The 14,630-nt window shown below is 43.5% G+C and overlaps 1 protein-coding gene across 1 annotated transcript in view; it reads left to right on the forward strand.

Moving 5' to 3' along the window:
• Positions 1-11,842, forward strand: part of PRKX (protein kinase cAMP-dependent X-linked catalytic subunit) — a 69,326-nt gene extending 57,484 nt beyond the window's left edge. Inside the window, exons 6-9 of the mRNA XM_081041848.1 lie at positions 1,824-1,881; positions 4,605-4,682; positions 5,282-5,432; positions 7,359-11,842. Of these exons, the coding sequence (XP_080897974.1) occupies positions 1,824-1,881; positions 4,605-4,682; positions 5,282-5,407 (262 nt within the window). The 3' untranslated portion in view covers positions 5,408-5,432; positions 7,359-11,842. The remainder of the gene's footprint in view (positions 1-1,823; positions 1,882-4,604; positions 4,683-5,281; positions 5,433-7,358) is intronic.
• The last annotated feature ends 2,788 nt before the right edge of the window (positions 11,843-14,630 follow it).

A 14,630-nucleotide genomic window follows, 5' to 3' on the forward strand; every position in this document is an offset into this window, starting at 1 on the left:
ATTTCAAATGGATGGCAACACACTTTGAAAACTGAGTTGCATGTTTATCAATAATTGGCCAACGATTTGGGTGGATTAAATGGTACTCACAAGCATTGAGAGGTCTGCCAGTGGACAGTCCTCCTCTTAGGGCACCTAGAATTCTGCTGGGTGGACCTGTAGGGTGTGGGCACAGCTACCTTGGCACAGACGCACGTGTAGGGGGCACTGTCCACGGTGGGTGTCAGTGAGGAGTCGCCGCTGGTGCATTTGCGTCAGCTGAAATAACTGTGCGCTGTCCCTTGTATTCTCGCACTCAGCTTCTTTCTTTTGTAGACTCCTGACGGTCGCAGGCAATTCAGATTATACGATTTATTCCCCTTCTTCTTGCAAGGAAATGCCATAAACTCTTCCAAGAGAAGGCCTCCCTCCGCCCCCTCCAAAGAAAGGATGGTCCATAAATCTGGGGCATTGGACACAGACCATTGATATCAATATATCGAGTAAAAGGCTCAGATCATGTATATCAATAGATTGAGTGGGTTTCCAGCATTTCGTAGAAAAGAAGGTATTCTAGAAATTGTAGAGTGAACGTAACCATCATCTAAGTCTGGTGTCCTCCCATTTCCACTTGTATTCTCAGAGTTTATCCTTATTTTGAAGAGACAATGAGCAGTGGCTGCCTGGTTTTCTTTGGTCTAACGTCCTCATAATTTAGGCACCCCCAGGCCCTTCCCTGCACCCTGGGGCTCCCCCATGTCACCAACGAGAGGTCTGGGCAAGAGCAGGAGCCGGGGACCCCTTCTGCCCTTGGTGACAGCACACGGACCTTGAGCAGAACGTCATGTCTTCACATGGTGGGCTGGGTCTTAGTGAGCTGGCCGAGAACCAGGACCCTCATGCATCGTTTGTCATCCAAATTACTGTCATCGGTGGACCTGAGGGTAGAATTTCGACGCTGAGTGTTTTTTAAGGTCATCTGTTGATTCACACAACGGCAGCATCTTATGAGTATATATCATATGATATATATATGCCAAAAAATGCACACATTTTAAGAGACGTTATGTGTGTAGTACTTCTCGAAGTTGAATTGAGTAACGGTAGCAGTGAGTAGTATGCCCTTCGCTCAAAAGATGGTGTTCGTCAAATGAATGCTAGCGTAGTTTATGGTGTGAGAATCTTGATACAGTTTTTTCCCTTCTTAAAATGCGTATACATTTTTGTGGCACCCTCTGTGTCTATGATGGAAGAGGAAAGGAAAGCTCTGGAGCTTCTTGCCAGCTTGGTAGAACTAATATTTACCAGTGTCTCTTCATGTCTGATCGTGTCTGTTGAGAGAGAAGCCAGCTTCTAGTTACTAACTAAAGGATTTCAGCCGCAGTGGATGAAGGTACTGCCAGCAGACACACAGCCCGTTTCACAATCAACGCACCCACTCCGGAATTCCTACCTGGCTTTGTCATACTGGGTGGCCCCTTTTCATTGCCCCCTCCACCCCTTGCTTTCAGGATCGGGCTGTTTTGCAGGGGTTTGCTTTTGTATTTTCAATAAACCTCTATTTCCTTATAATCCCAGTATGGCAGCTTTAAATATGGGTACTCGTTGGGTCGGCAATGGTGTAAATAATGGGGGACGAGAAGAAATACAGTCCCTGTGTGCAGGCAGCCCAGCATTGCGTCAATTATTCAGAAATAAGTGCTAGAAAATGGTGAGCCAACGTGAAACTCGAACCGCTGCCCACATGTATACGTAGAGGGTAGTTTTATGACTGTTGACATGTGGCGTTCGCTCGGGTCTGTCTCGAGACAAATGCGTTTTTTTTTGTCTCCTGCCCAAAACAGAGACCTCATTAAGAAACTTCTTGTTGTTGACAGAACAAGGCGTCTCGGGAACATGAAGGTCAGTGTTTGCGTCCCTATCTATTCAGTGGTTTCCGTGATGAGTCCCCGTCACTTGACGCCATGCATTTCTTTGATAGATAAAAGCAAAGGCACAGGATGTTTGTTGAATCGTTGGCCGAATTTCAAAGCTGAGTGTAAATTTATTTTAAAAAATAAATCCAGCTGGGTCTACACCCGTCTTTACTCTCTCCGTAGGAGCATAGGACTCAGCCGTGATCTATAAGTGATCACTTGTTTTTGTATTTATTTGTACTTTTTAAATAGCATCATTGAGACCCAATTCACACGCCACACAATTTACCCACTTAAAGTGTACAGTGCATTCGCTTCTAATACACCGTGATTCCCCAAAAATAAAACCTAGCTGGACAATCAGCTCTAATGCGTCTAATGCAAACATTAATATAAGACCTGGTGTTATATTATATCATATCATATATCACATATCGGGGCTATGTTATAGTAAAATAAGACCCGGTCTTATATTAATTTTTGTTCCAAAAGACGCATTAGAGCTGCTTGTCCGGCTAGGTCTTATTTTCGGGGAAACACAGTATTGGCAGAGTCATGCCATCATCACAACGGTCAGTTTTAGAGAGCATTTTCATCACAAGGAATCCAACAACCCTTACGCTCTCACTCCCTGTGGGCACAAGTCAGATGACCCATATGTAGAGTCAGCTGGCAGTGGCTCAGAGTCTGTGTTACGAACCCTGCGATGGATGAGAACAAGCTTTTCGAATCAACAGAATCTGCAAAACTATATTCACTGACATTCAAGCTAGGACTTTAGAGTATGGGGAGGGCTTCCTGACGTGGAGATTGGCTGGAAGAGGGGGAAGACGCTGCCTAATTAAAATGAAAGCACATTCCCACTCGTAAGCAGTCTACTGCGGGTACTGCCCTGATGACGTTGGAACGTTGGCCAAGCCTGACCACCTATCTGCCGTGCCTGCGTCCAAGGTCAGGATATGTTCCTGGCTTCTGGGTGATGAGGGTACCTTCCGACAGGCCGGGACGGCCATCGCGAGTCTGCTGTTCTGAGGGAAGAGCCCAAGGAGCTTAGCTTGGTGCTCAGCAACCTTCCCTTTCCTCCCCACCCCCGATTTCTCACCTGACCATTCACTGTCCTCGTGCTAAACCCAGGCCAGCCTGGGTGGGTGAATCACCACTTCCATCTTCCTTTCATTATCACACCATGCTGTTTTCATCCTCTTGGGGTTCCTTTATTGTGCGTGTTTCTCCTTTTTCTTCCTTTATTTTTATGGCTACTGGTCTGTCCTCCACACATGGAAAATTCTAGCATTTACTTTCTTTTCCTTTCATATTAGATGAATTTTTCTCTCTGTCTTCCTTCCCTCCCTCTCTTCTTTTCTTCTTGCTTCCCTTTCATCCTTCCCTCCTTCCCCCGTTCCTTTTTTCCTTCCCTCCTTCCTCCCTCCCTCCCTCTTTCCTACCTTTCTTCCATCAGCTATATCTATTATCCATCAATTTATCTATCTATCTATCTGTCTGTCTGTCTGTCTGTCTGTCTGTCTACCTATGCTCGTATCTATTATCTATCACCTGTCTATCATCTATCTATGTAATCATCCATTCATCCATCCATCCATTTACCTATCTATCTATCTATCTATCAATCTACTTATCTATCATCCATCGAGATACCATAATATCTTAGTATCTGTACTAGAATTTGAACTAGTGAAGAGTAAACTTCAAGTCTTACTTACCTTCTCTCAGTATCACTCAAGGTAGCACTCAACAGATACTTGTTGTTTGACTTAAATGTGGGTCGAATACACTTTTTCCAATAGGAAGAGAAGAAGAGTTGTCTAAATGATAGGATTAGAAAAAAAGGAGGAACAATTCACATGACTATTTCTTGCCTTTTGTACTTGCCAGTAATGGAGAATTTTCTTTTAGAGGATGAAAAAAATGAGAACTAGAAAAAAATATGAACTTATACCCATTTGAAAAACGTAATGTTAAGTTCAGGTCCACTGTCTCCCATGTTACGGAATTCACATGTATCTCTCTCACAACTTCCAACGTTGCATTGATTAAAACAGTGACTACCAGTGTGATACAAAAGGGAGGAGGACACAGTTGAAGACTGGAAACTTGGCAGGGATTTACAGAGGTCATGATGACATTGGGCTCTGCAGCGGGACACGAGCACCACACTGGAGAATGAGGGAGACAGACTCTAGTAAACATTGTTAGCTGGAAGGTAACGTTGGGTAGTTCTTAAGATCTCTGAAATCGGATGTCATGGGATGTCTTAGTCCTGTGACACTTGCTGGGCCATTTTGACCAACCTCCATCATTTACTGAACCTTAGCTTCTTGTGTCTGTAAGATAAGAATCATAAACAGCACAGAAAATTGTCACGGTAAAAACAGGTGACAAACATGGACATTACCATCTGTCAAATTCTGTGTCAAGAGGTTCACCCATCATTCCATCTTTGGTCCAGAGTAGCACACACGTGGGCGTGATGACTATTTGTTTCTACTTTGCAGGAAAGCCAGTGAGACACAAACAACTCCATGGAGAGTTTTCACTAAGAGCTCACACGCCAGGGACAGTTACTCCAAACGGAGCAGACTTTTTGTGTGTGTGTTTCTTTCTGTACTACAAAAATGCTGATGCTTTAGAATATTTAGTTTGCGGTCCTGTCAAAATTTTGTGTGTGGATGACACGTGTTTCTTTTAAAGAATGGAGCAGATGACGTGAAGCACCATCGTTGGTTCCGGACGGTGGACTGGGAAGCTGTGCCCCAGAGGAAACTGAAGGTACAGTTTCTGGCAATGGTGATGCTTAAGGCCGCATCTTTGAACCCGCCTTATAAAATCGCTGACTCTGTGACTTGGTTGTTTGTGCTTGATACATAGTTAGTTTGCACAGCACCACCAATCGTATCAAACCCCTGGTAAGCCGCATCCCCGATGCAATGCTGGTCTTGGCTGTAAAGAGGCACCTAGACGGGGTTTAAGACCCCGCTTTTGCAGTTGGACTTTTCGAGACCTGGCTCCATGCCTCATGAACTGTGGCCAGTGTGGGTCTGAACCCCCCGCCGCCCCACTTTCTCAGGGGGAATGGTAAGTGAAAGCACACCGGTGTGTCTCACCCTTGTGGATACTGTGCAGTGATGCTGGTAAATTAGATGGAACATACTCTGGGGGTCGTCGTCCTCTGGATGGAGGAAGATGTTTTCATAGGAGCCCTTACTAGTAGTGTCCTCAGCTTGGTACTTTAGAGTCAGTGGAGAGCCTAGAAAAACACTGATGCCTGGTCCGCAGCCCAGCCCATCCATGTGGACGGTCGCAGATGGAGAGGGATGTCCAAATCATGTCTTTCTAACCGTACCTTTGGGTCTTGGCTCATCTCGTAGCCCCCCATCGTGCCCAAAGTGTGTGGCGAGGGGGATACCTCCAACTTCGAAGCGTATCCTGAGAATGACTGGAACACAGCGCCTCCGGTGTCACCCAAAGATTTGGAAGTCTTCAAGAATTTCTGAAGGCTAGGAATCCACATTCTGGAAGGTATATCTTCATCTTTAGTAATTAAAACAGGACCGCATGTCAAGGGCATATGTGGGACTTCCCTCACCTGTTGGGACACAAGTGATGGAGCAGAGGGAGGGAATCCTTCCAAGTCTCAGCATAATAAACACCGCAGTTGGTGTCACTCAGAGCATGTGGTGTGACCTGGCGGTGTCACCACCATCTCTAGGAACTAGCCCCTGAACAGTTCTGCAGGGGCAGAGTCTGCATATAAATAAGACCCCGTGATGAGGAATTTTGCGTGTGCCGAAGCATTAGAGAGGCACAGCTTTTTTTGGTGGGAAATGCTGAGTTCTTGTGTTATGAAAACCCTGAATTCCAGAGCAGTGTCACCATAATACTGGCCAAGTATTTTCAGAAGGGTTTTTGGGTCCCTCTTAGTTAAAATGTGATCATACGGGATTTGCGAAGTTTACTTTAGGATCCAAAAAAACCACACCACGTGACTTTGAGTCTGTTATTTCCTTGAATCTTTGAAGGTCTGTGACTATATCACTAGAGTCTGTGACTGGCTTTGAAGGTCTAGTTTTTTTCATATGGGGAGTAAAGATGTTTTGGTTACTCCCCAATTCTAAATCGCTTGGTTATACCACTTAAAGCAAGTCTTTCTTCCTGTATAACACGCAAGCAAGAAAAACATCACGTGAAGAAAGACAAGCAAAATATTGCCAGTGATATGTTTACCCACTGGCCTATCTTGTTTTTCCCATTTTTGATTCCCCAGTGGCAGTTACAAGGAATGGAAAAGTAATTATCCAGACGACACCATTTGCAGATGACACCCTCATGGCAACCTGAATCTGTTTACTTTTTATTTTTCCTGGCCTACTCAGTTGCTTGGATTTTGTTTGTAACTTTTTATGATATATTATTATGCATTAATCTTTAAATGATGAAGGGACTCGATTTGCTTTGTCACAAAGAATACTTCCTTGACAAGCCAAAAGTGCAGAACCTTTTTCTAATAGAGATACTGTGAAATTTCCTTAAAGAAACAAAAGGCTGCCATCCGATGGATTTCACCTTATACTCAGTGAATAGTTTTGTCATTGTGTTTCCAGCTGCCCCAGCTACCTGATAAGGAGATTCCACACCTTTCTCAATTCTCTGTGTATTCTTGGGAAAGTACATGTAAATAGGATTTTTGCTCCTGGAATTGTTTTTAATGTAATTTGTCCCATGCTGGGGGCGCTGTCTGATGACATGCTTGAAGAACCTTTGAAAATTAACACCTCATTTACTGATCACATTACTTTCTACTTACTCAACAAATTTGGATTTTACCATCTTCTTCGGAAAGCCCGACACGTTCGTAGTCTAACCCAGTCAATCATTTTACCAGCAGGAATTTGTACTCGAGGCAGAAGAAAGCCCTTGCCTTTTTAGCTAAGAGTCGGTCCATGCAGGAAAATACTGCTGCATGACACAGAACCGTCTCTTGTAGAAGCGACAGGGTCAGCAGAGATGACTGATAATTGTGTGATGTCACCTCTCTTCTCTGTCTGAATCCCTCGTGTGCTTCCCAGCACGGAGAGGAGGGCATGGGACAGCTGGCCCGGAAGGGCTCACCTCGCTTGGCCTTTTCGTTTCCTTCATCATAAAACGTGTTGTATTGCCGTAAGCACGTTGAAACAGGGATTCGATTTTGCTGGTACCATCGGTCTCCTTTGTTGGCATGCGTGAGGGTGTGATAATTCAAGGAATGAGAGTATCATTTAACATTTGCAACCCACCTTTAAAATCCGTTCCGTGTCTCTTAGGAGGCATCTCCCCTCCTGAGAGTTATGGATCTTTGCAGTTAGCATTCCAAAGACAATCGGATTTTTTTTGTGTTATCATTTACTATTACGTAATTTACTCAGTTATTTAGATAGTAACCAAATTCTTTGTCTTACTTCATCCCAGAAACTGGAGGAGGTGGGCCGGCCTGGGATGCCGAGCTGCATATATGCAGACCTGAAGAAACACCGTCTTGTTGTGAGAAGGACAGGACCACATGTAGACACGCCTCTCTGTATATAAAGAGATGGGAGAGCAGTGGACAGTCACGGACCTGCCGTTATTTAAGCAACTGGAAACCTACTGCCCAGTAGGACGTTCTGAGAACTCGTTTGGTGGTAGATTTTATCTTTTCCTTTAGAATTGGGTTCCTACTGTCTTATCTTGGTGTTTCTCCTAGACTCAGCTTTATAAGTTTGAACTGAATATGTTCATTTATAACCAGAATTTGTGTGTGTGCGTGTGTGTGCACGTGTGTGTCTGTGCGTGTGCGTGTACAAAGACAATATGACTGGCTCACAGGACTGTGCGTGTTCGTGTTCATGTAAATGTTCACCGTTTGCAGAGCGTATGATGTTAAGTTTTCAAATTCCTTTTTCTATGATTTGTTCTTTTGGGGACAAAATCTAAAAAGTATGATGCGTGCATTTGTTTGTTTTTTATTACTACCTTCTATGCATTGTTCGTTACTTGTGCAGAAAATGTCACGTGGCATGTTATAGCTAACACCTTTAATGCTTCAGATATGGTAAGTGTAGGTCTTACCACAAGGAAGGGAAGGAGACGTGGGTTTGCATTTTAGTCCAGGAATAGCCAGTGAGCATTAAAGTTGTTCAAGGAAGGGAGTACCATCAGGACATTTTCTGTTTCCCCCAAATTTCATAGTGCATAGAGGGGGAGGCTACCTACTAAAACTTCAGTTCGAATCTCTTGAATAGAACACACCTCCCAAAGCTAACCGCCGAGTGTATTGGCTCGTGTGCATGGATGACCTCCGTGCAAAGCTTTCCTGTTCATTTTCATGTGGGAAAAGTGAGAAACAAATGACCTATAGGACGTCAACGTTTGACATAGTAAGTTGAACGCCAGTCATTTCTGCCCAGTTTCTTTTCTCCTTGCTGTAAAGACGGTCAAGTTGAATCCATCCAGCATCTTTTGGTCTCACTGACAGGACGGATTGGAGGAGGGTTAGTGGTGGGTGACATTTGGAGCCTGATCATGAAGAGAACTTGATGAGAACCCTGGGACTCTTTCCTCTCAGGATTGACTGAGGAAGGCCAGGTGTGGGTTTGGCCACGATACGTGTGTGACTAGATGTGGGACCTTTGAGAAATGGGTCACTGATACAGGTCCCTGGAGTCTTCGTTCTGTGTATTTCACTTTCTTCTCTACTCTTGTTTTCTGCTTCCTGCGTCTAAGTTGCGTTGTAAAAATCCAAAGGGGTTGCCCATTCTCTGTTGACTGAGTCAGCTGGAAAGACTCAGTTGCCTAAAACTGGTGTGTGTCTGGTTAGAGGCCCTATGTATGACCTTCTCTGTGGAGATCTGTGCATTGAAGATGGAGATTCCAGAAACTTCTGTGATGACAGGGCTACACCCACGCGGACTTCCAGGACTCCTTCTGCACCCTCCTTTTTTCTCTTGTGCTATGCCTGAAATGTCCTGTTCCTTGGGCAGCTGGCATGGGGCAGTACCAGAAGAATGCCTGGCACCCTCTCAGACCCCTGCAGCTCAAGTGCGCTCGAGTCACCTGGTGGTTTCTTTGTCGTCGTTACTGTCTTCCCATGCTGTGCCCAGGAAGGCATGCTGCCCCCAGCACTTGCTACCTCTCTCTCCTGCAGACACATCTAGGGATATGGAGAGCTGCCACTTGGGAAAGTCAGACTTTGTTTTTTTAAGTAGAAACATGTCAAAGGAAATACATTCTCCTGTCAGCTTTGGCCAGATGCCAGTCACAAATGAGAAGGCGAGGGCTGTGTGTATGGGAAGAGAACTCGCCCCTCTGAAACGTTAAAACACAGTGAAATGAAAGACCCTAAACATTCTGCCTTCTCATACATGACCTGTTCTTCAAACAGGGATCAACTCAGGACATGAGCGCCGAGTACAAAATTTACTACAACAAACTCTTTACAAGTAACTCAGTGAAAAATTATTTCCCAAGGGTGCGCTATCCATGTCCCCAGAGAACTTCGTTCTCCGTCTGTACTTCTCCGTCAGCATGCTGTGTGGCTTCAATGGAGGGCAGCCATGGGCCAAAACTTTAGGAATCTCTGAACTGTTTCTTCACTGAATGTCAGGTTAGATTGGCAAAGTGACTTTGTACAATGAGGTGTGGACCCAGAAAGAACAGCCTGTCTCATGTCTTCTGACTATAAAATAAATAATAACTATCGTTATTATTGTTATTGTGGATCCTTCTACTTTAACAAATAAATGAACCACCGTCCTTGAATACAATAAAACACTGTACTTAGGCACATCCCCCCATATACTTATTTTTAGGTTCAGTTCTTATTATCCAGGGTTTAATAAGGAATATGAAAAGAGCATCCAGAAAGCATGAAATGCACGGCCTTAATTTTGAACAAATATGCAGGAGTGTTTGAATGCATCGATGACATTGTCCTTCAAAAACCCTGCCATCAGCCAAGTGATACAAATTGGAAATGAAAAGGAATTCCAAAAATACCTGAGGGTGTTAAAGCCACGTTCGGCAGTCGTGCCAATTTTCGTATCTGAAGTGGCACGTGCTATATGTTAACTGCCCGTGGCGGGGCCGTAAATTAAATGGTGTGATGTAACGTACAGGCTGGTTTAATCAAAATGCGACTTCAACCCATGGCACACTCACTGCATATAACTGAACCATAGTTTACTCAGTGGGGACTTTCTATGTTCAGATAGAGCCAGGGTGTACAGTTCTAAAGAAAATGCATGGAAATGATCACAAAAGTCAGATCAGAAAAAGTTAGAGATTTGCTTTATGCAATTTTATGAGTTGGCAAGATTTTCTTAAGAGTACTCTTTAAAAAAAATCTTTGGGATATGCACATAACCGAAGAAGAGGTGTCTTGCGGTGGTCTTGTTTCCCTCTTGGGAATGTCACTAGCCTGCTTTGATGTGAACCTGTAAATCTAAGAAGGAAACAAAATCACAACTAATCATTCCGCAGCATATCTTCCATTATTGTGGGCCGATTTCCAGTTTCTTCCCAACAGACGTCAAAACTTTGTTCAACATATCTGTTGTTGGCAAGGGCAAGTTATGATTTCTGCTGGCGTCATGAGAGAAGAGCAAAAGAAACCCCGGCAACGAGATACGTGTGCCCACTTCACGACATCATGATGTGGTGTAAGACTCCTTTTCCCATCCACGCCCAGGAAGCAGCTGCACCACCACCCGTTATCAGTGTCTAGAACGTTTTGTTTCATTCTATACATCTAAACAGTTAAAGACCAGCTTGGCGCTCATGACAGCATCAACAACAGCGCTAAACATTGGAACGATCTGGGATGCATTTGCCGTTTCTACGTTGACCTAAGTTGCCTCTCGATTTTGGACCACTTTAACTGTGGCCAAAAATATGGCCAGGAAAAACCCCAGCTCACCTCTCTGTAGGCACCAAGGGCTACATCCAGTCTCCTCCCTCTGGATACCTGGTTAATGGAGTGCAGCAAGAACATTTGGTTGGAGTTTGATTTTCGCATCACACAACTGTCACCATCACAGAAGCCCCAGATTCCTCCAATTGTAGACATTTGAAATTCGATGCCTGAGTTCTTCTTTTCGCAGTGGTCTGTCTACCTAGTGTGTCTTTTACATGTGTTGGGTGAGTCCCATGTACTGTATTCCTGTTTCTGACTCATTAGTTCGGCTTGAGTATAGGATGTCCACTTAACCAAAAACAAAAAGAAAAGCACATAAAGTGTTGTGTGGAAAATGTGTTTGGATAGTTTGTTTGGTGTGTGTGTGTGGGGGGGGTGGGGGTAGGGGGGGTCTCCGTGGAAATAGAATGTATGAGGGGTGGTGTTTTCACCAAATGAAATGTTTTCATATCGGGTTTGCTTTGTAGACCCTGTGTGCTTGCACCCAAGAGAACAAGTTTTCTGTAAATTATTGTGTTTTAAGATATTCTGTTTAGCTTTTCATTTGGTCTTCCATGGGGGACACTTCAGTTATTTAAGTAAAAGTCAGGACATGCGTGTGTTAGCAGATGGGAGTCTTTCCTGGTCCTCTGAGACTGTTTTTCAGCTCTGTAGACCAATTGTAGCTTTGTTGTTTCTTGTGCTGGGCTGTGGGCAGCCTGGCTGGGTTGCCCAGGCGCTTCTAGGGCTGTACTTCTGCCGTAGGGTGCCACAGACACGAGACAGAGTGCCTTTGCAGGTGTGGCATGTCCCAGCATGCCACCACGGGGCTCCATGTGGGGTCGTCCCAACTTCTCATGTGGGGGAGTGGGGGAAGAAAAAAACAATTTCTAACTCTGTCAATTTCTTGCACAATGAAAATCACTGTGATTTGTATATATACCCTAGGAAAATTTTACTGCTGTCTAATTTATGGAATAATACTATGGATTCCAGGTTTGTGTAATAAAACTTTGTATCTTTTAAGAAGTCTGATTCTCGTCTGCGTTTTCGGGTACAGCTTTGTCTGCTTTAATCTGGTCCAGGAGTCAGCAATCTTTTTCATTTTTAAAAATTAGTTTTTTTAAAATGCAGATATAATTGGCATATAACATTATATTAGTTTCAGGTGGACAACTTCATGCTGCGATATGTGTGTATATTGTGAGATGATCATGCCAGTACGTCTGGTTAACATCTGTCACCTCCCAGAGTTACACATTTTTTTTCTTGTGATGAGAATTTTTCAATTCTGACTCTTAGAAACTTCCAAATATATAACACAGTACGATTGTATCTTTTTTCATAAAGGCTAGATGGTAAATATTTTCAGCATTGTGGGACTCTGTAGAATTTCTATAGAGGAGGTGCTTTGGAGGTCACAGTCTAGTTGGGAGAAGGAGTGTGTGTGTGCGCACTTTTTTTTGCAGGTGGGAAAGATACGAGGATTTTTGAAGAACAGATTATATAGGGGGGTGCATGGTACAAAGTAACTAAATCCTTCTCTAAACTTTTAGATGCCCTCGGATTTTTTTCTTAATTTTTCTTTTTCATAACCACATTGTTCACGGAAGTCTCTTACTTTCCTCGAAGCCAAGCTCATTTTGCATTCTCATTGAGAGGATCTGATAGCCTTTTCTCAAGAAAGTTAAAGAAAAAACATGCGGAGGGTGCCAAAAAATGTGTACAAATATTAAGAAAGGAAAAGACTGTGTTAAAATTGTAATACTCGGGGCAGCCGGTTAGCTCAGTTGGTTAGAGCGCAATGTTCATAACACCAGGGTTGCCAGCTCGATCCCCACATGGGCCAGTGTGAGCTGCGCCGTCCAGAACTAGATTGAAACAATTGCTTGACTTGGAGCTGATGGGTCCTGGAAAAACCCACTTAAAATAAAATAAAATTTAAAAAAATAAAATGTTTAAAAAGAATTGTAATACTCAATATGTACTGGTAACAAATGATGCGTACAAGTCGTGTATACATTTTTTGACACCCCGGGTAGATATGCCCCTGTGATGTCAACCTGAGGTTGTCTCAGCTGTTGTCTGCAGAGAAAGAAAAGAAGCTCGTCTTTGGAGCGCCCCCTAATGGCAGGGCAATGAGTTGCATGTTTGTATAGGTTACCATTTTATTGTAATACAATTGCCCTTATCCACACTTTCCAAGACCCCCAGGGCATGCCTGAAACTGCCGATAATACCAAACCCTGTATAGACTGTATTTTTTTTTTATATACGTACACACTTTTTCACCTAAGGGAAGCACTGGATGGTTTCTCTTGGGCATATCCGAATCACCAGCATCACTGCTCTTGTGCTTTGAGGCCATTATTAAGTGAAATGAGGGCGACTCGATCACAAGCCCTGTGACACCGGGATAGTCAATCTGATAAGCAGGATGGCTGTTACGTGACTAGCGGGCAGGGAGTGTCTACAACGTGGAGACACGGGACGAAGGGATGGCACATCCCGGATGGGATAGAGCGGGATGGCACGAGGGTTTATCACGCTACTCAGAACAGCACAGAATTTAAAACTCACAAGTTATTTATGTCTGGAATTTTCCATTTGCTATTTAAGGACCGTGTCTGACCTCAGGTTACTGAAACCACATGACATGATATTGAGTAAATTTAAGTTAGACAACATGTTGATTCGACACATGTAAATATTATGGTGTGCATGACCTTGTGGCATTAGCTAACACCTTTATCAGGTCACGTAATTATTATTTTTTGTGATGGGAATAATTAAGTTCTCGTCTCTTAGTAAGTTTGATGGTTATAATACAGTGTGGCGGTTTATATTCCCTGTGCTGTGCATTACATCTCCAGGGCTTATCTACTAGTTGCAAGTTTGTACCCTAAAAACAATATTGGTCCTATTCCCCACCCAACAGTTCCTGCTAACCACCGTTTTACTCTTTGTTTGTATGAGTTTGGCTTTTTTTAGATTCCACATATCAGTGAGATCTTACAGTACTTGTCTTTCTCTGATTTATTGCACTTAGCAGAATGCCCTGAAGAGTCATCCAGGTTGTCGCAAGTAGCAGGACTTCCTTCTTTTTTTTTACGGCTGAGTGATATTCTATTGTGTATAGGTATCACCTCTTCTTTATCCCATCATCCATTCAGGGGCGCCTAGGTTGCCTCCATATCTTGGCTGTTGTGAATAATGCTGCATTGAACATGGGAGTGTACTATCCCTTTGACTACCGATGAAAACCACAATGAGACACCGGAATGGCTATTATCAAAAAGACGAGAAATAACACATATCGGGGGAACCCTCATGCACTGTTGGTGGGATTGCAAATTGGAGCAGCCACTATGACAAACAGTATGGAGGTTCCAAAAAATTAAAGATAGAAACACCTTATGACCCAGCAATTCCACTCCTGGGTACATGTTAACATTTAATAATTTAAAATACTGTGGAATAGGGTATCTGCCCACTTTACGGGTAGGACAATGGAGATCAAGACAGACGAAGTTATTTACACAAGGTCTCACAGTTAATAAATTATAGAGCTGAGGTTTAAGCTCCATCGGGTCCTCATTCCAAATACCACATGAAGTTTCAGTAATAAAAAGACAAAGAAATTTTGAACCAGATTCTCTCTGTTCCGATGAAAACATTGGAGGCTGCGTGAAACTTGCAAATACTGACGACCTACAAAGCGTGTTCTGATAAGACAACTTGGGATTTGACGTTTTGTTCTGTTTTAAGGCAATAAAACCATGATCTGTTTAAACCCTGGTCAATCAAGCCTT

This window comes from Rhinolophus hipposideros (assembly GCF_964194185.1).
Source record: "Rhinolophus hipposideros genome assembly, chromosome: X".
In the NCBI taxonomy this organism is placed as follows: domain Eukaryota; kingdom Metazoa; phylum Chordata; class Mammalia; order Chiroptera; family Rhinolophidae; genus Rhinolophus; species Rhinolophus hipposideros.